At 48.8% G+C, this 25,828-nt stretch overlaps 2 protein-coding genes across 11 annotated transcripts in view; one reads left to right on the top strand and one right to left on the bottom strand.

Moving 5' to 3' along the window:
• The first annotated feature begins 229 nt into the window (after positions 1-229).
• Positions 230-18,345, top strand: dclk2a (doublecortin-like kinase 2a). 4 transcript variants are annotated; one of them, XM_057036414.1, is made up of 18 exons: positions 230-987; positions 3,441-3,778; positions 10,276-10,405; positions 11,206-11,304; positions 11,509-11,568; positions 12,424-12,506; positions 12,974-13,055; positions 13,144-13,249; positions 13,546-13,603; positions 13,673-13,792; positions 13,872-14,018; positions 14,093-14,226; positions 14,307-14,384; positions 14,499-14,595; positions 14,802-14,882; positions 14,969-15,082; positions 15,554-15,697; positions 16,938-17,285. In XM_057036414.1, exons 1-17 carry the CDS (start codon positions 588-590, stop codon positions 15,563-15,565), a joined length of 2,139 nt encoding a protein of 712 aa, XP_056892394.1. In that variant the 5' UTR covers positions 230-587; the 3' UTR covers positions 15,566-15,697; positions 16,938-17,285. The 4 variants fall into 4 exon arrangements, with proteins under 4 accessions (XP_056892394.1, XP_056892390.1, XP_056892391.1 ...); XM_057036410.1 differs by lacking the exon at positions 15,554-15,697 and having other exon boundaries at positions 16,938-18,345; XM_057036411.1 differs by lacking the exon at positions 15,554-15,697 and having other exon boundaries at positions 10,276-10,378; positions 16,938-18,345.
• Positions 18,346-18,432: 87 nt separating this feature from the next.
• The window catches only part of lrba (LPS responsive beige-like anchor protein), a 126,253-nt gene continuing 118,857 nt past the window's right edge, over positions 18,433-25,828 (bottom strand). For all 7 annotated transcript variants that reach the window (XM_057036402.1, XM_057036405.1, XM_057036401.1 and 4 more), the window contains 5 exons: positions 25,569-25,736; positions 23,135-23,236; positions 22,863-23,059; positions 19,770-19,921; positions 18,433-19,583 (listed from right to left, as the gene is read on the bottom strand). In XM_057036402.1, the coding sequence (XP_056892382.1) occupies positions 19,493-19,583; positions 19,770-19,921; positions 22,863-23,059; positions 23,135-23,236; positions 25,569-25,736 (710 nt within the window). In that variant the 3' untranslated portion in view covers positions 18,433-19,492. The remainder of the gene's footprint in view (positions 19,584-19,769; positions 19,922-22,862; positions 23,060-23,134; positions 23,237-25,568; positions 25,737-25,828) is intronic.

Below are 25,828 nucleotides of genomic sequence, written 5' to 3' on the forward strand. Positions count from 1 at the left end.
GTGTTTTTGAATTTCGAGGCTCTGCTAAGGACAGAGGGCTACACACATGCATGTCTTTACTGCCATCCACGTTCAAGCACTCTGAATATCCTGATCTTTCATTTTCAGAGTTGGCGGATTTGTGGCCAAATAAAAGCCTTATTTATTATTGTAGTGGCATTTACACGCTGGGGCCATTAGGACCCTGGGGCGGGAGCTGCTCCTCCCTCTCTCATTAACGTGACAGCTTGAGCGGCCGACCAGTCACAGACTGGACCTGAACTGGGAAGAGTTTGACGCCGAAGACGCCAACTCCAGATCCACGGCGATGATTCTCGCCCACAGCTGCTCGTCAGGATCACCGAGAACCTGCGCTTGGATTAATTCTCACCCCACTCTTTTGTAGTTGCACAGAATCTCCCGAATCTTTCTTTTGTGTGTGTCAGGACTGAAAAGCAGCCGGCGGATCAGCTGTGGACTGGAGAGGAGGCTGGATGCTCACACGTGTCCCCCTGCCTCCCGAACGCACCCGCTCCACAACTCTGGATAAAAGTTGCGTCTCTGCGCTTGATTTCGCTTTAAGCTGGGACATAAAGTAGTCCCGCAACATGTCGCTCAGCAGAAGTATCGAGTTTGAACATTTCGAAGAGAGGGAAAAGCCCCACCGGACGCCGAGGACCAACTCCGGGTCGCAGTCGGGCTCCAAAGGCAACGGAGTGGTCCCCAGCCCTGCGCACAGCGCGCATTGTAGTTTCTACCGCACACGCACTCTGCAGTCCCTCACAACGGAGAAGAAAGCCCGCAAAGTGCGATTTTACCGCAATGGAGACAAATACTTCAAGGGTTTGGTGTATGCCGTGTCCAGCGACCGCTTCAGGTCCCTGGACGCTCTCCTCATGGAGCTCACGCGGTCCCTCTCGGACAACGTCAACCTTCCCCAGGGGGTCCGGACGCTGTACGCGCTGGACGGAGGCAGGAAGATCACCAGCCTGGAGGAGCTGGTCGAAGGTAAACATGGAAACACCAGCATTGATAGACAGATAATGCTTATTGACCAGGACGCGGTGGAGGTTTGAGGTTAATGGTGCGTGAACGGCAGCGCCGCCTCGGGCAGGACGGAAGTTCAAAAGGTCTCTCAGAACATGTTAATGTCGCTGTCATTGAGCGCTTCAAACGCTCAGTTTCACTCTGAAGGGTCCATTTATGCAAACTCTGAACTCTGCGGGGCATTATGATGAGACAAAAGCCTTCCCAGAAGCGTTCCCATCACCCTGACACCTCTCATGGGTTTCCCAGAACCGAGGAAGCGGTTAAGCAGAACCTTAAAAGTTTGGAATTGAAAGCACCCGATCATAAACCCAAACTCAAAGTCCCATTCCAGTAGAGTGGGCCCATCTTAAAGAGAGCATGTTTAGATGATTACTGCAGTTGGAGCTTTTGCTGGAATGTCAAACGTGTGTCAGTGGAAGTGGAGCACGGCGCCGCTAAATGGGCCACACTGTCACACTGTCACTGCACTCCTGCAGATTTACTCACCCCGCAGCGACAGCCGCCTCTCACTAATGAGGTAATCTTCATGTTCCGCCCGGGCGTGTGTCTGTGACCTGACTGCAATCCTCACACACACACACACACACACACACATGCACACACGCCATCATCATGGCTGCTCTGACTTGTAACTGTGTTTGTTCTTTTTGACTCGGTCTTGCCCAAAGGTCAAAGTGGAAACTTTACAATTTGGGGGAAGGTTTTATACCAAATTACCCAATTTAAAATCAGTTGCAAATCCAGCCAGTCACAAGAAGACGGGCTTAGTTTGAGATCCTTTAAAGAAAAGGTGCGTTGCCTTTTTGGTTTTGCTGTTGTTGTGGGTCCTCCTGAGTTGTGGTCAGAGTTTTATCCTCCTTCCCTCATGGGCGGAGGGGAACGGTGGAGAACAGGAGTGCACAGATCAGCAGTCTGCCTCCATAGACTGAGGCTGCCGAGGGGCCTCTTTTGTCTGCAAACCTAATAAGCAGCGTTCACATGTGTCGCTCGCGGCTGGACGGGATTACTGACCCAAACTGTCAACTGTAGGCTTTTTCTGCAGACCTGCTGGGTCCTGTGAGCACAGCAGCTTACCGAGGCTGTTTCTTTCCATACAAAGACGGGTTTTAGACGGACTTAAGAGGACAAATGCATGAGCGCAGCAGCAATGTGTCTTTTAATTCACACGTGATGTGACGTCAACATCGATGCGGGATGTGTTGTAAAACCTGAGTGTCATATTTGTGCGACTTTTCTGGTGAATATTTTAAGAAAGGTGATGCTGGATTGAACTCCGCTGGGTCAGTCTTAACAATCTCTGCATTTCCCACAATGCATCCTGATGATCTGGATCCCCTAAACACCCGCTCATTGGGTTCTTTTTGTTATTTCTCTTCTTCCACTAGTGACTTGGATGTCTCGTGCTAATTAGCTTAGCTCACATTCTGCTAGTGAACAGGAAGTGTATTTATCTTGCTGTGTGATGTTTCCACTCAGATGGCCACAGTTTTAGATCATTTTAGAGCTCTGTAGCTGTTTTTCTTTGTATCACCATCACCATTTGAGTCGTCCCTCCACCGTCTGGGTGGTAAAAGTGACCCAGCGTTATTGTTCAGTCACTGGCCCTCGCAGGTAATTGCCTAAACGTCTCTGTGAAGGCTGACCTCAGCTGTCGCCTGATGGTGGGCATCTGCCCCCCCCCACACCTGCGATCTCTGCCACACGGGGAATAAACCAGTCAGCAGTCACCATCTGACGGTGTTTCAGCGTTCTGACGGTGCCTCCCGGTGAATGACGGCCCCAGTTCTCTTTTGTTATTTTTCACATTGGGTACGTCCCATCAGCTGTGGCCGAGTCTTTTAATTAGCCTTTAGATAATTACGGGCCTCATAAACCCTGGTATAGTGGGCCACGTGGTCGTCTTTGACCTTCTTTCGCTGTAGCCCAGTTTTCTGGCACAGATCAGATGATTGTTTTAATTTCTCAGTCGGTATCATCACAGGAAGTTAGTGGATTATGCTGCAATTTCCCCCATAAAGCCTTCCGGGGTTTCTCTTGAACCATAAACACGGGCGTAAAAGGCAGCTTTTCCTCTTTTATTTGTAAGCAAGCGCCTGCATTCTTGCCATAGTTTTGATTTTCCAGTCACGCCCATGTGCATGTTCACCACTTTGTTCTTGGGAGGGAAACATTTGCACGTTAACTCTTCAAATGGAATGTTGGCGGATAAGAAAATGTGCTCAGCTTTGGAGGAAGGCCAGCGAAGCAGCTCAGACAGCTGAAAGGGAGAGGACAATGTCAGCCGGGCTCTGAAAACGCCTTTTTGTCTCAGCTGAGGAGTTTTAACTCTTGGCCGTCGGGCTAGTTTTGTAAAGACGACACAATATTCTGACTAAATTCCTCAACTTCCGCCTCCTTTTTCCTCCCTCCAGGTGAGAGTTATGTGTGCGCCTCAAACGAGCCCTTCCGGCGGGTGGACTACACCAAGAACGTCAACCCTAACTGGTTGGTGGGCAGCAGGTCCGCCACGTCGCGCTCCCTCCCCTCCCTCCTCCCGCTGAAAAGCGAGCTCCAGCGCGAGTCCAAAGACTTCATTAAACCTAAGCTGGTCACGGTCATCCGCAGCGGCGTCAAGCCCCGCAAAGCGGTGCGAGTGCTGCTCAATAAGAAGACGGCGCACTCCTTTGAGCAGGTGCTGACCGACATCACAGAGGCCATCAAGCTGGACTCCGGAGCCGTGAGGAGGCTCTACGCTCTGGACGGCAAGCAGGTGGGTCCCAGCCTCGCCAACATGTGTGAACACGCCCCTTAAATGATACCATTTTTGGAGGGGTGAGGCCGGGGGAGTTGAAGAGGAACCCCAGATTATGGCTCTGAGCTGAGCACTTGAGCTGGAGGTTTTATCTCCAGAAAACTGCTGCGATCTGTGGTCTTCAGCTGAGTCAGCAGTTTAGGCGATTACATCCTGTTTAACCGTCAGCAAGTAATTACACGGCAGAATTATTTCCAAAAGACGCTAATGAAAACCCAGATTCATCTGTTTATTTTCCAAGAAGCCACATGGGACCACTAAAATAATATCCCCCCAGACCCGTGCCCACATGTGCACACACACACATACACATACATCTTATTGTTGCTCCCTATTGTTGTAAGGGGGGTGAGTTTCAGCACATGGTGCCCCAATTGGGCGGATTTATGTGACATTGTCCCATCTGGAAGAGGTCTCAGACTATAACTATATTATAATGTGAAGTGTATTTGACATAACGTCTCAATCCTGACCTTCCTCTCCTTTGATATCTGCTCACTTACTGCGTATTTGCTCCTTCGCTCCGCGTGTGTTGGGGCAGATGGTCGGAGTTCTCGGAGGCTGTGCGGAGCCCAGTTCTTCTGTCTGAGCCCATAAAAAATGAAAAATGCTCCCACAAAGTGTGTGTATGTGTGTGCGGGGGGGCGGGGAATGCATGGTTTACAGGAGTTAGATTTATGTGCTGGGCTCACAATAAACCAGTCAGTTATCAGATATCCATAAATCAATGTTGATAGCTGGGTCTTATATCCCTACGATCACTCCTGCGGTGCTGCAGGACAGAATTTCCTGAACCTCATGTCTGGCGCCAGCCCCCAAACTGGTCCTCGAAGGTCCCATTTCTGTCCTACCAGGTAGAAACTCTTTCACCTGGGATCCCCCTTTCCTTGGAAGAACCATTTTCTTCCTGGCAGGTCAGAAAACCAGGCTGGATTTCAGCACCCCTGATCAAATCAGAGTTCTGTAGATCCAGATTACAGCAGTCTCTGGCAGCTTTAACCCTAAATCTCCCGTCTAAAGCGAAATTACCAGGGACATTTCTCTTGTGGCGTCTTATTCAGAACCATGTAGTCCAATCAGAGGTTTACTGACTCATCAGGTGATGCCAGCCGTGTTTGTTGCTCAGGATTATAAAAATCTGGATTACTGCAACGCCCTGGTTGCTGCTGAGAGGATGGCGGATTGGAGTGATTCCACGCAAACGTCTTGGCCCGTAAAGCTTGTGTAGGTGCTGCGAGTGTTGCCGTGTCATCGTCTGACCAAATACTTTGCTTAGTCATAAAACAGCCGGTGCGAGTTTACCAGACTATTTATTCTTCTAATCGTATGAAAATATGCTGACGTGCACGTCTGAGAGCTGCCGGAGGCGCCGCACTGCACTGGTCGGTGGATTCATGTGACCTGTTACCATTGCGTAACGTCTGACTCTGCGGCATGACAACGGCGTCGATGATGAAGATGATGAGCTTGAACCTTTAAGGCTGCCAGCGCTCCTGCTGACCAGGTTCTTTTGCGCGTGTGTCAAGTTTTTGCCCTTCGGTCCTGTCAGAGCGATGAATCCAGCGCAGTGTAAGTGACAGCGGTGCGTCTGTCATCGCAACAGATTCCATGTAGATCAGGTTTGGGGCCTAAAAGTCTGAGTTCTGGGCGCCAATGTCACACGCAAAAGTTCAGAAGTTTTACTACCAATGAAGCCCTCTCGCCCCTAAAAGAATAGAACATCTCAAACAAAACCTTAAGATATTTAAAACTGCTCACACAAATGATCTCAGAGCAGTTCGCTTCATTAAAAGTAAAATGCTGAAATCCGAAAGACTGAGGACGCACCCACAAACATGCACGTGCTCCAAATGCCTCCCAGAAGCATCCTGCCATCTGCTCCTCCCACAGACCCATTCGTCTGGGGCCCTGTCACCACCAGATAATTAGACTTTCATGGTGAAAGTGCAGGTGTGTGTGTGTGGTGTGTGTGTGGTGTGTGTGTGGTGTGTGTGTGTGTGTGTGTGTGTGGTGTGTGTGGTGTGTGTGTGTGTGTGTGTGTGTGGTGTGTGTGTGGTGTGTGTGTGTGTGTGTGTGGCTTTCTCAATACATCTCTGTCCACCCTCCTTCCTTCATTCAAAGCTGCTCTTCTTCAGCCTGAATGTTAATTCTAGATTTGGGATATTTGTGCCAGCAAGTTCAGCTTTAAAGGGGAAAAAATGTCAGTTCACATCCCAGAGCCGTGGAAGCAGAAGTTTGTGTGTGTGTTTGTGTGTGTTTGTCATGCGCGCACTGCTTTTAATCGATCATATCATTATTGATCCTCGGAGAACACGATGAGGAACATTTGATCTGGCATTCACAAATGTCAGGAGGAGAGAGGACAGACGGACATTTCAGAGTCAATAGTTCCGTTTTTGTCTGTTTAGCATTGGCATTAGCGCTGTGCTAACTCTCACCGCTCGCTAACGTCAGTATAACTTTAAAAGCAGCTGATCCGATTTGGTAACATTTTGCGTCCGTCATCATCTGAAGTTGAGCTGGGAGGACGTGTTTGCCTATCTGAAGGTCTTTTCCATAATCAGCTATAGCAAGAGGCCGCCTGTTTGGATGTTTGTTTCCGCAGCGGTCAGGTACTCTCTGCTGCGTAGCTAAAGCCATCAGCGGTGTGCACCCCCGACAGCAGACAAAGGTCACTCTCGGGTCTGCCCACTGCAGCAGCTTATCAGAGCGCAAAGTTATGACACCACAGGCAACGGATGGTCCAGAAATAACGAAAGCAATTAGCCAAAACACTTTCCCTGCGTGTAAATGATGCACTGCGTCATTAAGAGAAAGCAGGGTTGATGGCCGAGCATCATTTCAGTCTCTGGCAGACAGCTGATGACTCTGCAGTCTCTGGTTGGAGTTTTCAGCCTGGCATCGTCAGACCGGCCTCCAGCGAAGCCGCACAGTGGCTCCATCTGACATGAGCTGTTCTCAGGCCAAGTCTGGATTTGCTGTCAATATTCAGGTCAACTGAATTTAAACTTGCTTATTCTCTATTGTTCAATGCAATTCGTGCACAAAATGACCTCAGTGGGAGCACACCCCCCCCCCCGAAATGTTCTTCGCTATAGGTTCTCATCCCATCTTGATTATTGATGCCAGTTTAATACTTGTCGATCTGGTTTGTAAAGCGATCACTCATGTGTAAAGCTCAGAGCGAGAGAAGAATTGGCGTATCGCAGACCCAGTCAGCCCTGTCAGCCCCCCCACCCCCCCACAGCCTGGCAGATGGCGTGCACGCACCCACACATGCACACATGCGTCATGACTGCTGCCTGTGGTTGGCGACGCGTTCGTACTTCGCTCCGCTCTGGTGTGACGCCCTCAGTCCCTGCACCCACCAGCAGGAAAACAAAGAGCCCGCAGCCGTCACGAGCGGTTGGGGGGGCATCATGGGGTGAACGGGGCTGTCGGCCGCTGTCGCCCCCCCCCCCCCCCCCCCCCCCCCCCCGAGGAGGGCGTCCATTGTGTGCGGTGTGATCTCAAGTGTTGTTTTGCTTCCTTTGTGCTGGCCTGGCCTCGGTCCATTCTTTATTCTGCCCACACGAGTGCTGGGGTTCAAACTTCAGCCCACGCGCTGGCGTTCGTCTGCGGGGCTTCCGTCACGCCAGCGGGATGAGTGTTGCCTTAACGGATTTTCCTGAGAGGGAGATTTGGAGCTCTGCATCCTGACATCCCTGGCACCTCCCTGGCGTTGATGGGGGAGTCGCACATCTGACAGGAGTGAAGCCATCATATCCCAGCAGCACCTTCCGTTTTAAATGACATTTGTCAGTAAAGCTGCAGTGGATGCACAGCGCTGACCTTGGGGAGCTCCCACTTCCCCTCCCTTTGCGTGTCCCCTCCTCCCCACCTTGGCTGTCTCACGCATGGGAGATTTACCTGCTCTAATCCAGGAATTAGACTGTATCAGGAAGCAGCCTCTGTGTGTGAGCGAGAGTTCAAACGGAGTTGATAATCCGACCGGATTTAGATTAACTGTCACCCTGACAGACTTAATTGGCATCAAGGCATCTGGAGAGTCCCCCCTTATCACCCGTCTGGAGGATCCACGAAGTTTGAGACTAAAAGAGAAGCCCGGAAGTTCAAATTTGCTGCTCTGACTTTTTGAATTCACTGATTCATTCGAACCTAAATGACCCCTCGCTGCTCCTGGCCCACATTTCCTCTGTTGCCACGCAAAGCAGGGCAGAAAGCACAGGCGGCGTGAAGGACGCAGTCGGAGAACAAGAGCAAAACAAGGTCAGATAGGAGAGGGAAACTTCAGTTCACCCTCCAGACGCATCGCCCGGCAGAAACACGACCCTGGAAAAAAGAGAGGTCGTCCTCTCTGGCGGAGACATGCAGAACCGATGCATTTTCAGAGGCCAATAATGGGTTTATGAGGGGGAAATTCTTGCCGATGAGGCTCCAGAAGGATGTTGTGGCGTCCCGCTCCAGGTGCAACGTTGAGACTTGCATCTTAATGTGATTTAGGTTTTCCTGCAGGATTTCTGCAGGACTTACGCTAAGAGGCTAAAAGGCTGCAGATTTATTTAGATCCTTTGTTTTCCTTACCGGATTAGCTCATGGGATGCCTCAGTCAAGTTAAAATTTACTTAATGTGTGAGATTAAAGTGAGATTAGGGCACCGTTCCTGCCCCTCCAACATTCCAACATGTATTATGAGCGACCAGGTCATTTAGATGGGACATTTTCATGGTGTCGCATTTTTCACCCTCACGTTACTTTTTATATTATTGAATAATAATCTTAATTGAAGGCGTTTAACATCAGATTTTTTTATCCTTCAGTTCATGAATAGAACCCATTTTGTCCTCTTTGACTCTTCTTTCTTTCAGCCCATGCAGGAACCATTGCTCTCCATTTGTCTGCCCTCTCCAGGGCATCACAGGTTTGCTGAAAAGCACTTTGTCACAGGCCACAGCAGCGTTGCTAACCTTTCTAACAAAGACAGATGTGTTCTAGCCCCTCTCTTTAGCCTCAGATCTGTCCTGTGCCAAGACAACTTCATAAGTGGATGTGGGGCAGAATTCAGACGACCAGCATCTGATTTGGGATGATACGGTTATTTTCTGCTGTTACTTCTCTTAAACACGGAGCTGTGAGTTATGCAATCTAAGTAGGAAGGGAAGCAGTTTGTGGAGCCCTGGTAGCTCATCTGTTGTCACACCTACGGTAGCCTGTAATGGAGAGGTCAGAGGTCACACACGCACACACACCTGATGTGGGTGTTTTACAGTTGGATGCATATTCAACATTCAATCAGTGAAAATATGCTAAATATGTTATACTGAGGGAGGAAGCAGAGCCAGCAGTTCTTTTTTCTACGTCCAGCTCTCCTCTCCCAGCTTGGCTCCGTTTCCTTTTCCTGTTTTTGTCTTTTTTTTTCTTCTTGACTTTTTCTTTCTTCTCCTCCTCCTAACTCTCTCATTTTGACGCATCTTCAACCTTCCCCCCACCCCCATTTCCTTCAGTCCATCACCATCTCGGATGTGCGTGACTCTGACCTTTGAGGTTTCAAGCAGTTATTTTTTTTATGTCCATCTACTTCCTGCTGTGGTTTCGGAGACATTTGACTTCCGTTCTGCCGTTCAGTCTCAGCTGGAGCCGCTTTAACGCTGAGCAGAGACAGTTTGACCCACAGATGTCAGTGCTCATCACCTACATCTATATTTATGTCTGATTTTCAGCTGAAATCATCTATGTGGTGCATTTCTGCATGTCTGCCCGTGTGTGGGTGCTGGCGTCTGAGGGAATCGTTAGCAGATTTGTCCTCCTACGATACCTGTCCACCTACAGCTGCAGAGGCGATCTTTTCTGTGTGTGTGTGTGTGTGTGTGTGCGTGTCTGTGTGTGTGTGTGTGGGGGGGGGGGGGGTGTAAATCACAGGCATCAGCAGAGAAAATGACGCTTCTGCTGTGAGGCAGGATTGTCCGTCTCATGACTGCAGGATCTGGGACTTTGCGGCGTCCTGACCTCCGTCACCATGTTGTGCTCTGTGTTTCTCAGACGAATAAATTCACCGTGACAACTAGGACGTGAAAGTGGAGCTGACACGGTTCTGTGTGAGGTGGCGCGCTGCTGCCCGCTGGTTTTAATGTTTAACCCATTATTTGATTTACAGTGTAGTAGATCTAATTTGATTGAACAAAATTTCCTAAATAGCAGTTGAAATTGGTCTGATCGAAAAATAAATAGTGTAAGAACAAATTTGCCATTTTAATGGCCGAGAGGTGACTCGGTTCCAATTTATAGAAAGGTGGTTTAAATCCAATGTAAGTGAAGGTAAAACCAAGCGTGCGTGATTGCGTCATCGTTCCAGGAGCCTTAAATGTCTGGCTCCCGATCTAAAGTTGTTGTTTTCCTCCTGCGGCAGGAGATAATCTCTGATATTCTCTGAGCATCGTTCCCTGTCGTCCTCCCAGATCACCTGCCTGCAGGATTTCTTCGGGGACGATGACGTGTTCATAGCGTGTGGGCCAGAGAAGTACCGTTATGCCCAGGACGACTTTGTTTTGGATCAGAGCGGTAAGACTTCCCCAGCGGTGAAGACCGGTAGGCCTGAATTAGACTAACTTAACATCCGTGTGTGTGTGTGTGTGTGTGTGGTTGTGCGCGTGTGTGTGTGTGTGTGTGTGTGTGTGCATGTGCCTGGGTCCTTCCTTGCTATTCTTCCCTCTGCATGTGCATGCAGTGCTCACTTCCTCCAGGAAGTGGACGGCAGGAGCTCGTGGGTGCAGAAATCCACCCCCCCCAGCGATGTTCCTACAGGATCCCTCTGAGTTACATTGGCTTTGTTTGATTAAATTAATTTTGAATGTTAAAGCGCTGAGTTTGAGTCAGACCAGCATCTGCAAATCCTCACATTCCATTTGGATTGAGGTTAAATGGCAAAAAAATGAAAAAACAAAGGACTACCAACAGTCTATTATTAACGTCCTGTCGGATTGGGGGGGGGGGGGGGGGGTATCCTGACATCCTCTATTTCTGAGGAGGGGCGACTGTGGGTCGCTCATACTCTGAGAATTTGCAGCTTTGTCCCAGTTAACTCTCCTGCGCTCCACTTTTAAGAATTAAATGGGGACACAAAAGACACTCTGCTCTGCTAAAGCTCCAAAAGCTGCTCTTTTTCACTAAGAAGGTAGTAAAATGTGGCCTTTGCCAGATGCTAACAATCATTTTGCAAAAGTTCTCATGTTCTTTTTGAACAAACCTTAATTTTCTGCAGATACCCGTGAACTTAAACGTAATCAGCAGACCTGCCCCACACAAATATGCTCTGTCTGTGCATTCTTGGACTTGGGAGATGACAGTAAAGACACAGTGGAGTGACGTTAGCATGATGTTTTCTGCAGAATGCAGAGCGCTGAAGTCGTCTCACGGACGAGCCGTCAGTCTGAACCGGTCCTTTAAGAGCTGCGGAGCATCGCGCCGCTGCAAGTCTCCCGGTGCAAGTAAGATGTGGTCATTCACACATGCGGCGCAAAGTTCCGTCCACTGATGTCAGGTTTTCCCAACATTACATGTGTGAAATCAGATTCCCAGTGATGAGAAGATGCCTGCAGGGAACCAGTTGACCTTGACAGCCTGATTTTCACTTTTCAACAGTTGAGCACCAGTGGCGTTATACTTTACTGCTCTGTTTTCTTCTTTTTCAGTCGGTGCAGCGAAACATGCTGCCCAGTACTCCACCAGTCACTCTCCAGTCAAATCTCCAGGTGAGAATGGTGCCACTTCATCTTGCCTTTCTCCTCTTTGTTGTATTTATTGGCGAGCGAGCTGCCTCTGACGCCTCAGCGCTCGGCTGCAGCAGCCTTTGCTGCTCGACCTGCTGAGGAAACGCGGCTCTCGCTAACAATGCACAAGCGAAGCCGCTGTCCTTACGCAACAGGCAGCAGATGGATTCACTTGAAAATCTTCCTGGAGGTCGAACTCGGCTCAACTCAGGAATGACTGAGTGTTGGACTTGAATAGAACCAGACACTGACATAAGAACCCCCCCCCTTCCCCACCTTTCCTCAGACGAGTTTAGAAGATAAAGAGTTTAACTTGGGCGCATTATGTCAGTTTCTGTGCCAGAAACGAGAACGGCGGGAGGGAGAATTAATCCGTCCTCGACTGGATGACTCACTCCGACAATTGAAACTTTCTCCCCCTTCGTGTTTTATTTTAAAATCCTATAACAGGAAGCATGTTTATGACACACTGGGCACGGAGAACGGCAGAAATCAAGTGTAATAATGGGCATGTGCAGCGTTTTCTGATTGGAGCGTTCGGTTCTTTCTGTAATTACTGAGAAATGAGCAGCAGCCAGGGCTGTTCGTGGTGTTTCTGGAATGAGATGATGATGACTAAATGACAGAAGCTGCACAAACAGAATCAGCAGCTGAAGGATTTGCATTTATTACAGCAGAACATCAGCAGAATAGAGCGACTGTTTGCGGCCCGCAGAGCGCCCTCTTGTGGAAAGGACGCACCCTATAAATACAGATTTATAAATGTATTTAACTTGCAGAACTGTTTTCGGTGAAATGAAACGTTCTCATGTTCTCTATGTTCTCTTTTCCGCTCAGTTAACGGTGTGTCGAGCGGCCAGGTCTCAGCTCCCCGCTCCGCCAAGTCCCTCGACAGCCTCCGACCCGTCGCCAGTTTAAAGGTAAAACTACACCGCGACTCTTTGTGATATTCAGGAGTGATCGCGTGGGTGCTGAACTCCAGAGGGTTCTTCGATAGTCTAGAGAGCTCAGATTCATAAATAAATAAATTTAGATAGTTTTGGCTGGACATTTGGACCATATTTACCTCAATATTGAAGCGATTACATCACGTATGACACATTTGTGTTCACGGGTGGAAATGCTTAAGGTTCTGATGGGATTTATTGATCCATTTATCTGTCAGATATCCCAGTCCAGCCAGTTTAATAATCCCAATCAAGATGAATCATTAATGACAGAATGTTAGTTTTATTATTCGCGTCCATAAAATGCAGCAAAAACAAAAGATGTTTTAAAAAAGACAGTCAGATAATCCAGAAAAGCATATAGGAAATCTGCTGTTTCACTTAACTTAAAGGTATCAAAGTACAGCATTTCTATTTTTGGGGTGTTTTTGTGTGTCCAGATCCCTCCGCATCACAACTCCTCATCAAATGGATCCCTGGACAATCACCAGGAAGAATCAACTAATCAGCTGAGCCCAGAAGGTAACCTCAGACCTCAGGTTTGATTTTCCCTGTAGTCCCTTTGCTTCCCCTGACCTCTGACCTCTGACCTCTGCCTCTCCCCCCGCAGTGAACGGTAACATTTACCAGCCTGCTTCCGCCATCTTGGACCGTTACAAAGTTGGAAACGTCATCGGAGACGGCAACTTCGCCGTGGTCAGAGCGTGCGTGGAGCGGTAGGTGAACTCGGGTCACGTGACCACACGGCAGGACGCCGGCGGCGGTAAATGCTTTAATGGTAAAGTACTGCTGACAGGCGGGCACACGCGGACAGAAATAACCCTGGATTAAACCCAGCGGGGAGCTGCCTTCGTTAGCTTCTAATCCCCACAATGCCACACTAACCAGGAAGGAGGCGGGTGACCCCCCCCCCCCCCATCCATGGTGACGCTGATGGATGCAACAAAACTCTCACGTTCTGACTGAAGTTCTGGATCTGTGGGGCTCCAATGAACTTTAACCTTTTCTTCAGGTCCACGGGAAAAGAGTTCGCCTTGAAGATCATCGACAAGGTCAAGTGTGCTGGAAAGGTAAACTTGGTTCTGGGACGTCACTGCTAAAGAGACAAATGTTCTGAGAGTGTGCACGTGCGTGTGCAGGAGCACCTCATCGAGAACGAGGTGGCGGTGCTGCGGAAGGTCAAACACCCCAACATCATCATGCTGATGGAGGAGGTGGACACGTCCTCTGAACTCTACCTGGTGATGGAGCTCATCAAGGTACCTTAAACATCCCAAAACTGCGCGAGTTTGTCCGCGTGACCCGATGTAACTCGTCCTTTTATGGGCGTGGCCACAGGGGGGCGACTTGTTTGACGCCATCACGTCCTCGGCCAGATACACGGAGAAGGACGCCTCGGTCATGGTGTCCAATCTGGCGGCTGCTCTGAGGTACCTGCACGGCATCAGCGTCGTCCACAGAGACGTCAAACCGGAGAACCTGCTGGTGCGTCCACGCCGGCGCCACGTCGTCTCTGGATTCAGCTGCAGGCTTTAACCCAGCGCTCGTTTTCTTTTCAGGTGTTTGAGTATCCGGACGGCACCAAGTCGCTGAAACTGGGCGACTTTGGCCTGGCCACTGTGGTGGAGGGGCCTCTGTTCACCGTGTGCGGAACTCCGACTTATGTGGCTCCCGAAATCATCGCAGAGGCTGGGTGAGCTCTAGCCTTCGGTCACCGTTTGGAATTAGAAGGAATTAGAATATCTGTTTAACGGTCTGCTCTGGGCTCCTCAGGTATGGTCTGAAAGTGGACATTTGGGCTGCAGGCATCATCACCTACATCCTCCTGTGCGGGTTCCCCCCTTTTCGAAGGTGCGGTCTCTTCGTCCTCATCCAGCCGAGCTCCTCTCTCAACCAGACGAGCGAGCGGCTGGTCTGATCTCAGATAGTCCTGTCTGATCTGTGTTCGTCTGCTTTGGTCTGCAGCGAGAGTAACCAGCAGGAGGACCTGTTTGATCAGATTCTGCGGGGGCAGGTGGACTTTCCAAGTCCTTACTGGGACAATGTCACTGACTCGGCCAAGGTTGGAACACACACACACACACACACACACACACCACACACACACACACACACCACACACACACACACCACACACACACACACACACACTTGTGCAACCACCCAGACAATCCTTTTGGTTTCTCAGAATATTTCGGACCCGCTTGTAAATGTCAGCATCCCATCAAAAAAGACCGGTCTTCATCGTCTGCCTTCATCCTCCTGCAGGAGCTGATCGGAAAGATGCTGCAGGTGAACGTGGAGGCGCGACACACGGCTCAAGACGTCCTCTCCCACCCCTGGGTCACGGTACGTCACAGCTGCTCTTCTGCCCGCGCACGTGCATCAGAGGCGGTTCAGCGTCGGCTCAGCGGCTCCCTCTGGTCTCCTTTCAGGAGGACGTGCTCTTTGAGAACAACATGAAGACGGAGGTGTCAGGTAAACTGAAGATGCACTTTAACACTGAGCCCAAGCCCAGTGACACCACGGCCGGAGTGTCGGTCATCATGGTGAGCACCAAGAACGTCCACAGAAGAAACCCTGAACATCTGTAAACCTCACTGTGGTTTAATGTTTGTAGATTTTCCTCCAATTTGAGGTTTGTGACTGGTTTAATCATAAATATGAGGCAGATTTCCAAACATTTACGGCTTGAAATGAATATTTGACCCAAATACTGAAGACTGAGCTCCTCATTAAGGACTTTATATGAATATCTGGCCTCAATCATCGTCACGGAAACCTTGTCAACGTGCCAGATGGGAATTTAGAGCGGGCGACATCATGGCTGTAGTCGTCCTGTCTTCCTTCGCTCGCACCACTTCCTGTTGTACAGTTTGACTTCCACTGCTGCTCGTGTCCCATCCGCCATTGCACTCTTCAGTCTGTCTGTCTGAACCGGGGAGGGGGGGCGTTGTCTCATGACAAGTGATATTTGATCCACGCGGCTTCATTTCTTTGTTGTAAATCTCATTTGACAGTTTGAGGTGTAAGCCTGGACCTCGACCTCGGTTCCTCCTCCTCCTCCTACTCCTCCTCTTCATCCTCCTTCTCCATTCTTCCTCTTCACCCCCTCCCTCACCCCCGACCCAGGACCACAGGGGACGCCTGAAGCCGAGAGCCGGGTACACGTCTTCACACCCCGCACCAACCCCTGCCGGCTCCCTTCTTTCCTTTCCAGCCATCGCCCTTCCCTCCGTTGTCTTCCCTTTTAACTACAACAAATCTAGACCCCCCCTCCTCCCCCGCTCCCTTCCTTCCTTCCTGTTTTGCTCAGGCCTCCTCTGTTTCTCCCCCCGCCAGATCCAGTAACCGCCATCAATAACAAACTAACAGGGTCCTCGCCAACACATTCTGTCCGTTTCCTCCTCTTGTTTCTGCATGTTTCTTTCATCCACCACAAACCTTTGGGAAATTTTCAGTGATATTTCAGTATTAATATATTTTTGCACGTTTCCTGAAACAAGTTTGCCTCCATTTCTGCCACTGATAATTTCAAAACGGCTCAATTAATTCAATTAAATATATCCTCCGCTGTATTGTTGGTTCTACTGTACTCTGCTGCCACCTGGTGGGGAGATGTGGACGGCGCAGCTTCCGCAGAGCTGGACGCAGAACCTTTAATGGCTTTACTGCCTGTAGATTCCCTTCAGTTAAAAAATGCAAGGCTGGGGTTATTCTCTATGTTCCTATTGTCTGCAGTATCCACTAAAAAAAGGAAAACAATCAATACAAATGATTGATCTGGCTTCAATCTCGTTCCTGAATTTCAGCCCTTAAATTTTGCATTACTGCCAATAAGCTTGTTAGAGAATCACACCAGCCTGCAGCCTTGCTTCTTTAACTTTGTTCCGGTTCATTCTTCTGAATTTCAAATGCTGAACTGATTCTGAATCAGGAGTGAGCCGGAACAACGGTTCACTGGCTGTCACGATGTTGCTTGTGCTGACTTGATTTGGTGATGCTGTGAGTAAGACTAGTCTCTGTCCCTCTTTGCTTCTCCCCTGTCCCTGCATTACCCCCCCTCCCAACATAGCTCCAAGGTGATGGTATGTACTGACATTCATCTTTTATGCAGCGCAGGGGCAAATAAGAACAGAATATATCCTTTTGTTTCATAAAACAAAGCTTGCTTGTTCCTTATTGGCCCTTTGCTGCACATAGAGTAGCGCTGATCATCTGACTTGTTTTATTTTGGGGTGTGCGCTGTCTGAAACATCCTTTGTTTTTTTTCTTCATTTATGTTCCTTCATCGTGTGTTCATTAAAAGTTGATGAGCATTTGATCATTTCAGACGTGAGGAACTATCTGAGCGATTATTGTTCTCGGAACGATCTGATTGTGGTTTCTTTTTCACTCTGACAGAGCACAGCTCTAGATAAGGAGACCCTCCAGCTGACCACCCGTCAGCGGCCACAGATGGGGTCCGCTGGACGGGCAGCTCCACCTGCCCCCGCAGCCTCGCCAACAAAGTCTCCAACCAAAGAACACAAACCTGCCGCAGCGTCCGCCGCAGCGTCCGCCGCCGCCACCTCCTCAGCTTCGCCACCCAACAGTGTTGGTTTGTTGCCGTCTGCTCCTGCCAGCTCAACATCCCATCCTAGAATAAAAACTCCCCCCGCTGCACCCTGTGTGTCTCTGGAGACCCCCACGCCCCCAGACTTCCCCGCTGTGTTCAGCGACGGAACATCCCCTCCATCATCCCCATCCAAACGAGACCAGAGGCCCATTCCTCCCAATTCCCTCAGTAAACCAGCTTCAAAACCATGCTCCCCCTCCCCAGTCTCCCCCATCCAACCACTTGTGTTCTTCCCTCCAACCCCCCCGACCGGACGGGAACCTCCCCCCATCCATCCCACCCTGTTCCCCTCTCCTCCTTCCACTCCTCCCACATCCCAGACACCCCCCTGTTCCAGCCCTTTACCTGTGGAAGAGCTCATGGAGGTGATTTAACGCCCCCTACAGGTCAAAGCGCGCTTTTCTGTGAGTTTGAGTCTTGATGTTTATATTTATTGATGGATGTGGTGAAGGGACAGGACTGAACTGACTTCTTTGAGACTTTATTTGGCGTATTTGCGTGTTTCCTGCTGGTTTGAGTTTACCTCTACAAGCATTTCAGCATTTGTCTTTAAACTAACCCAACTGTGAATGCACAGGGATGGACATAAACACCCAATAATGCTAGCTAGGACGCAGAAACAAAAGATTTAGCCACTAAAACCAAAGATGAGTGCGGAATTCTAACTCATCCCCATGAAAACACTGCAGTTAAACCCTCCCCAACTGCTATAAATAACTGCTGTACACTGAGTCATTTCATGGTCAAAGAAAACAATTTTTTCATTCCTAATTTTAAGCAAATGAGCCATCTAATTCAGCTGAAAACTGAAGTGTCGTCCTTCCTGATGTGTGTGAGCAGTTGTTGATCTTATGCCCTCTGGACGCAGACAATGGAATATATAAGCTGTATTCTGGTAGAAACCCCACATTTGCTGGAAAATTGTGATTCCAAAACCACTTTCTTTTGTTTAGCACCTGTTAAACTCCACATGATTTTTAAAGTGGTTTACCATCACTGTTGACCTCTTCAGGCCTTTCCCTGCGCATGTCCCACCCCCTACTTCTGGAACAGTCATTTAGCTGCTTACTGTACTGAAGAGGCTTATCTAAATCTTTTCATCATTTCAGATGGACCAGTTTTCATTAGAAATAGAGGCCTGTAATGTCCTGTTTTAAAAACGGCAAAGAAAAATAAAAATGCACAAGTTTCCAATGACTGTCATTTGTGTGATGCTGCAGGTTGGCCACTAGAGGGGACTGTGGAGTCACTTTTAAACCTTTAAAAACCAAAACCGGTCGGTTCAAGTTATAAAATTCAGTTTTTATTGTCAGAAGTTTGAACACAAAACACTCAAATGATTGGGGGAAAAAAAAGGTTGATATTTAACGGTTGTCATAACTGGATATTCAAACCACATCAAAGCGCAATTGCTGAAGGAATGTTTTTTTTTTTTTTAAATCAAATAATAGAATTGGTTTAGTGAAGAAATTGATTTAATTTTAGTACTTAATGATATAAAATAAGTTCCTTCACTAAACTACACACTGCGACATGTCATTAGCTGCTTTGGAGACAGAAGTCAGGTTATACATTTGGACTTTTAGCGCAGATCATTTAGACAAATGATTAACCAGGTCAGATTTAAGAGGGAAAAAAAGAATGTAAAGGTCAAATCTGACATGGTTTTTCCAACATCCTCCTTATTTAAAGCTTGTTTTAATCTCAAAGCAAAGTGTCTTTTCAACCATGGACAGAACTGACTTCTCAGCAAGCAAAGATTTACAGAGGGAATTAAATATGGAGGACGACATTTAAACAGCATATATAGATATTTATATGTGGAGATTCCCTCTTTGTATATCTCTGTCTTCATTTATTATTGAAGAGTTTCATATTCACCAGCCTCTGGTGTCAAAATATCAAAAAACTCTTTCACAAGTTCTCTCTCACACACGTCTACAGAAAGAAAAACACCCACTCACGCTAAAGTACACAAATATTTGGATTTTTAAGTCAAGAGAAAAGCCATTAGCTCTCTGACCCCACCTTTCTTGTCAGAGATGAAAATAGATTCCCAGAGCTAAAAATAGATCTGTTTAGCGGTACAGTAACACAACCCCCACCCTGTGATTCATATGAAAATTTTCTATCTAATCTACAAAATATAGCAATGCCCTTTTTAAAAAATAGTTTCTACTTTAACTGGACAGATTTGATTTTTTTTTCTCTTCATCTTTTATCAGAGATACATTCAAGATACAGACAGAATAGTGCTTTTGATAAAGGTCCGAAATGCAAACTCTTTCTGGACCTGTTCAGGATCCAGTTCTGTCAGTCAGGCTTGTGGTCCAGAACCAGCTCAGTACCTGGTCTGGTACTCGTGGTGCCATCTGTTGAAGTCGTTGTAGAAGAGGACGATGCTTCCAGAGGCCATGCCGGTAATGATGCACCTGAGGGGGTTAACGACGCTTTAGCCATGTGAGCTTCTAAACTTGACACAAAACCTCACTTAACTAAGGCAGCTGTGCAGAAATTCTGATCCAAATCAAGAAGACATAGCAACAAGATGGAGTTCTTTTCTATTTGTCAATAAAGCTCATTTCGATCATCCGGGGCTGAAGTGCTGCGGTGCCTACCTTTGGTCATGTGACATGGCCATGGAGCGGATCCCTGCGTCGCAGCCGGGGTAAGTGAAGAGCTGTTTGAGGTCATGGACCTGCCAGACGGAAACGACGCCTCCGTCTCCGCCCATGAGCAGGTACTGACCGTCACGGCTGAGAAACATGGCCTGGAGACGAGGAGAAAAAGCTGCTCAGTCTCAGCGGCAACAAAAAAAAAGGTGCTCAAATAAGACAGAAAAAATAAAACACTGAAACCTAAAAATCAAAACACAGGAAGTTGTGCAACCTGGAACAAGCTGTAAACTCTTCTGTCAACGTCAACCTGCAGTGTGATGTGTGTTTGATCCTGGGTCGGCACCAGAATCCTTACGGGTCTCTGGACACTGACCCTGCCTGGCTACAGAGACGGCTCCCCACTGTGAGGCCCGGTGATTTACTGGTCTCATCTGCTTTTCCAGCCAACCGTAACATCTGGACGAGTCTCTGAGGAGGCGCACGTGCACAAATCAGCTCGTGTTTGGAGTCTATTACGGACGCGGGGCTCAGTGGAGGCCGAAGCTGGAGCGGCCCGGAGCATCAATCAGCGAGTAACTGTAGCCGGTGAAGTGAGGAGGCCGAATGTGAGTTCTAAAAGCGGCAAATGACGCTAATTTGGAGCCTAGCTTGTTTGCGGTTTCATGACGCCGCGGCCTCAGAGACGCCGCCATCTCCAGCAGCATGTGTGTTCAATCAGGCTCATGTGAGGGCGAGAAATGGAACTCCGCTTGGTAAAGCAAACATGAAGAAGCCTTCCCCGGCCGTACACAGCCGACGGACGCCCAACCAGCGCCGCCTAAATTAGGCAAATGTTTTTTATATTAAAAAAAAGAAGCCTTTTGGGGAATTTCCCACCACGCTGGGGATCAAATGAGTTCTGGTTCTCATTCTCAGCACCAACAGCAGGAAGAGGGAGGCAACAGCTCTCAACAGGCGAAGGCGCGATGGGTGACATGCTGGCACGAGGCCTCCCGACGCCACCCTGGGTGAGCGGGGGGGTCGGATCACCGGGAATGGAGCGTGACGCTGGTTTGATTAGTGTGCCGCGGGTTCGGCTCCGTGCGTTTGCTAATTGGGTTGTGTGTCAACATTCAGAGTCAATCTGACAGCGGCGATTAAGAGAACGCGTGAGGCTGCGAGCCAAAAAAAAGCAACGTGTGTGTGTGTGTGGGGGGGGGGGGGGGGGGGGCAACAACATTAAACCCACTGACAGAAGAGTCCTGACAGGACGGAGCCGTTTCTGTAATATCTGCTGAGTGACAGCAGGTCGTCATAGCAACACTGTGGTTTACTAGTGATGAAACTACAGCACAGCTGGACCCCCCCCCCCCCCTCCGTCCAACAAACAAACAGGTGTGACTGCAAATGTGTCAGGCTGTTGTCTGTAGGTGTCGCCATGACGATGAACTATTGAGTCACCTCAACTTCGGCCCATGAATCTGGCAAAGCCTATTAAATAAAACTGGGCCTTTTGTGTCGTGCGGACGGGTCTAAAACATAATCTGGTGCTCAAGGTCACAAATGTAAATACAGATACAAATGTAAGTACAAACCCACCACTCGACTTTATAACAACACCCACGAAATGGGATTTCGCAGCTTTTTCCAGTCAGTTTTGTTGCATTAATGCAGCCGAATATTCACTCATGGAGTCCGTGACCTTACTGGAGCCCAGCAGGGGGGCTGGGGAGCTGGCAGACATGTCAGCGGGGCCAGGTAGGAGCCTGCAGACAGACCTTATAAATCAGCCCTCTGCCACTGGCCGCTCACACAAGATGGCCGGCGGCTCTGTGGGAGCTGAGATGGCTATATGAGCTCAGATGACTTAAAAAATGACTCCAGCAGAAACACGTGCTCTTTTAATGCCCAGATTTTCCTACTTCTTTCAGGGGAGCGCGGGGTGGATTTCAAGACTGGGGAAGGTAAAAAGTTTATTTATGGTGCCGTTAATCCCCCTGTTACACGGGAAGGCGGCAGTGAAAAAAAACGGCTGGAATTGTTACTCGGCATGAGTTATACCAGTACTAAAAGACTGTAATCCATTCAGGATGGCTTCTGTTGCTCAGCCCCGGCTATTAGAATAAGATGCCGACATTCCGTCTCTCTCTCTCAGCGTGGACGTTGCAGGCCGGGACGGACACTTATTTATCTTGGAGTCGTAGCGCGCTGAGACTGAAGGCTGAGAAGATTGATTCTGGTATAAATACAGCTGGAGGCTGAGCGCCGCGGCGTGGAGCCCCGGGTGACGAGGGCGAGGAGGGGGTTAAGACTCTCCCAAGCTGGCTCAGGGATGTTAGGGTTTCAGCCACACGGCTGAATTTACAACAGAAGAAGAGGCGGCACACGGCGTTCCCAGTTCCAAACACTAAGACGGAATGCTGGGAATGTGTCTAAAGCACACCAGCCACTTTCCCAATCAGCGGTTGTCCGCTCGTGCTCGTCCATCATGTCTCGCAGGGGTTGGACTCCAGGCTCCGAGCGGAAACGGGCCGGTGGGCAGGTTAGAAGCCCGGCCGAGACGTTTCTTAATAGGAAACAGGCCTGCGGCTGTCTGTCAGAGCTAGCTTACATTTCCCAGGCCAAACCGGAAACAAAGGGTCAGGAAAGTGAAGGCAGTAGCTGCTATCTTGTGTCACTCCGACCACAAGGGAGGAAACGTGGGAAATGGGGAATATGTTGTCCTGTGCTGGCGGATGGTTAATGGCGCTGGAGTCCAGAGATGACCGCCCCTCTGGAATGTTCTCTGCCAACGCGAGCAAGGCAATCGGATCCGACGGCAGCGCTGCAGATCAAAAGGTCCCGTTTCCTCTGTTGTTTGCACGTGAGACAGAACAAAACGGACGTGAAGTCACAGCCCGCTTCCTCCCCACGGACACGGTGACCCCCAGCTCAGAAAGCCTTTAATCAGCGACTCAGCACTGGTGCAGACATAATGTTTCGCTGCACCTTTGAACAGGCGCGTGTGTGTGTGTGTGTGTGTGTGTGTGTGTGTGTGTGGTGTGTGTGTGTGTGTGTGTGTGTGTGTGTGTGTGTGTGTGTGTGTGTGTGCGCGCGCATGCACGGCTCCCTCACCTTGATGCTGTCCTCCACCTCCACGTGTCCCAGCAATTTGCCGTTGACACTGAAGAGACAAAAGTGTCCCTTGTCATAGTAGATGATGCAGTTTCCTTCAGTGGAGGACTGAATGAGACGAGGACGCAGGCAGTCTTCGGGGGCCTCCAGGGTCCGCAGCAGGTCCCCGTTCATGGAGTGGATCAGACAAGGACCCTCTGAAGAAACAAAAAGGTTGGTGAGGCGAAACAACCCACTAGCTTTAGGACTGGCTATCAATGGACGTGTCTGACCTTTGCAGCCGCTGAGGACGAGGCCCAGCTCCGCACACACGCTTGCACAGGTTACCTCGCAGTCGTGACCAGTCAGGATGGCGCGCGGTGTGGTGAACTCTCCTGGAAGACACGTTTGTTTGTTAAACGCAATTACACGCCGTGGCCACTAGAGGGAGTAATACATGGGACGAGAGCGTAACTTCATTCAACCATATCAACATGATTTTAATGGTTTCAGATGACCCAATATTTATTTTAGGTCTTTTTGCACATTTTTGATCCTCACTCACTCTCCCTTTCTAGCACTTGTCACCCTCTGCCTCTCCCCATCTCTGTGATTTCACCCTGACTGCTTTCACTGGATCCAGATGGTTTTGTGCAACGGAGCCCTCGGAGGGAAGGAACGGCAGTGAAGTACGGGCCAACTCATTGTAAGACTGTTTTGATTTCAGCTGTCAGGGTGAGTGACAAAACAAAAAAATCGCCTCCCATTTCTCCCTCAACGTCCGCCTGCAGTGCAGACTCTTGTTGTTTTATCAAATGCGATTTAACAAACGTCGACAGATTGATTGCAGGCAAACGCTGTTTCCAAACATTTTGTCCCGGTGTAAAAGTGTTGGATGGATGACAGCAATTGTGTAGCATGTGTGCTTATTCACAAGAGAACTGGCGAATTCTTTAAGAGCAGAGTTCCTGTTTTAAACAGATCTTTGCTGTTAGAGGGTAAAAAAAAAAAAAGCAACATTATGGAGAAAGTCCATTTATTACCCCAACAAGGTCAACCGAAGTCCTAATTAAAAGCTGTGTAAGCATAGTTAAAGACTAATTAACTGATTCTGTTAGATCTTATTATAAAATACAGAAAGCCCAGTTTTTGTGTCGAACTACACAATTTAGGAGGCAAATCCTAACTGCTGGTATAATAACAGACCAGTTGGTCCTTTAAGCTGGCTGTTCCTCTGAAGTCTGGTCACATATCCTGAAGATCTACTCTTAAACCAGTGCAAAAAGTGTGGCTTAAAGCAGGATGCTCGGACAATAGTGCAATGGTCAAGGCTCAAAGCCTCAATCGGCCATTTGGTTTGAATTAGCATCACATCTGACAGCTAAAAATAACCAAACCAGTGTTTGTACATGTAGAAAAAGAGACTCTAAATTCTGATTGTGTTGTTAACTGTAGTTACCTGCTTTAAAATGGTAGAATATTTTGATATTCTGAATGTGATATTCAAATTTTACCCATTTAGCGCAAAGGGTAAAGGCCAAACACACTTAAAAGAGGACTGAAATAAAGCTGTGAACACACTCAAAATAACATACAAAGTACAACTAACCAACACTGCCTTGAAAAGTTTCCCTCTCTGGCCAGAAGGTGGCAGTGTTGCCCGAGGAATTTCTACATTTGCTAGCAGCAGGCATCAAGTACTCCCCAGGTCAGCGTGTGCACGTACTCATGAGAGATGAGAGGCAAGGATGTTCACAGGGTGTTAGGCATCAGGAGGAATGTGCACGTGCATGGATCTGAACTCACTGGCATGCATTTAGGGACGGAAAGTGGGTTTGATTTCTGGAAGAGCAATAAAGGCAACTGTGTCTGCCTTTTCTCTGAGCTTCAAGAAGGCTCCTGCGGTCTCAGGCAATGGAGCATCACACTGTGGCGGAAAGGGGATGACGGGAGCTTTGTCTGCTACAGCACGGAACCCTGCGTTATAGTGCTCGCATGTGTGCAGCTCAGGCGTCGCAGCATTGATTACAACCACAAACTACTTGCAATCAACAGCCTTTTCTTAAATATGGAAATAAACCGTTGAAGCGCATGACGTAAAATCAGAAAGAGCAGCGTCTCGTGGATACGTGGATGCCGAGAATGAACCGGTTAGAGAAATAAGACGTTTTGTAGAACCTAGTTTCAGATTTTTCGAGTGAAAACCTGATGTGACTTATTAAACCAATTACGGTTTGTCATAAATTTCATCCCATTTGTTCCGGGTCGCTTCACAACATGTATGCCAACGTGAGCTGACCAAATTAGCACTGAGAAGCAGGCCAGAGGTCTGTGTGTGTGTGTGTGTGTGTGTGTGTGTGTGTGTGAAGCTTTGATCATGGCTGAAGCCATATGTTATGGCCACGCCGGGGAGGCCTGTGACATTTTTCACTTTTATCGACTGGGGCGACCCCGTGGCCCTCAGATGGCGGTGAACTTTCATGTGCAGGCCAATGACCCCCAACATCACATTTAACGTCTGTAAGTGGTCCTAACTTTCACTCACATTAAAGACAGGTTCTCTCTTTCTGAGAGCGATTCTGGTGAGACAGTGCTGCAAAATCCAATCTGGCTCATCACACGGAGCCTGTTGTTACTCTAGGGTGGGGGTGGGGGGGTGTAAATCACACAACTGCGTGGGAGAGTGCACGCTGGGAGGGCACCCACGTGCCAGGCTGGTGTACTTACTGCCCGGACTCTCGCCGATGCTATTGTGCTTCCCGTTCCAGTACCACAGCAGGAGGGTGGCGTCCCTGGAGCCCGACAGGATGTAGCAGTCTCCCCCGATGTACGACTCGGAGCGGGCCAGGCACGACACCACGTCACGGTGCCCGAACACAATCTGGGTCAGTTTGCCTGCAAGCAGCACACAGATTTGTTTCGGAAAAAGGCAAAAACATGTGGTTATAATGCATAATCTCATAATGCTGGTGGAGAAAACTCAACAA

The sequence above is a fragment of the Takifugu flavidus genome, chromosome 6, assembly GCF_003711565.1.
Source record: "Takifugu flavidus isolate HTHZ2018 chromosome 6, ASM371156v2, whole genome shotgun sequence".
In the NCBI taxonomy this organism is placed as follows: Eukaryota; Metazoa; Chordata; class Actinopteri; order Tetraodontiformes; family Tetraodontidae; genus Takifugu; species Takifugu flavidus.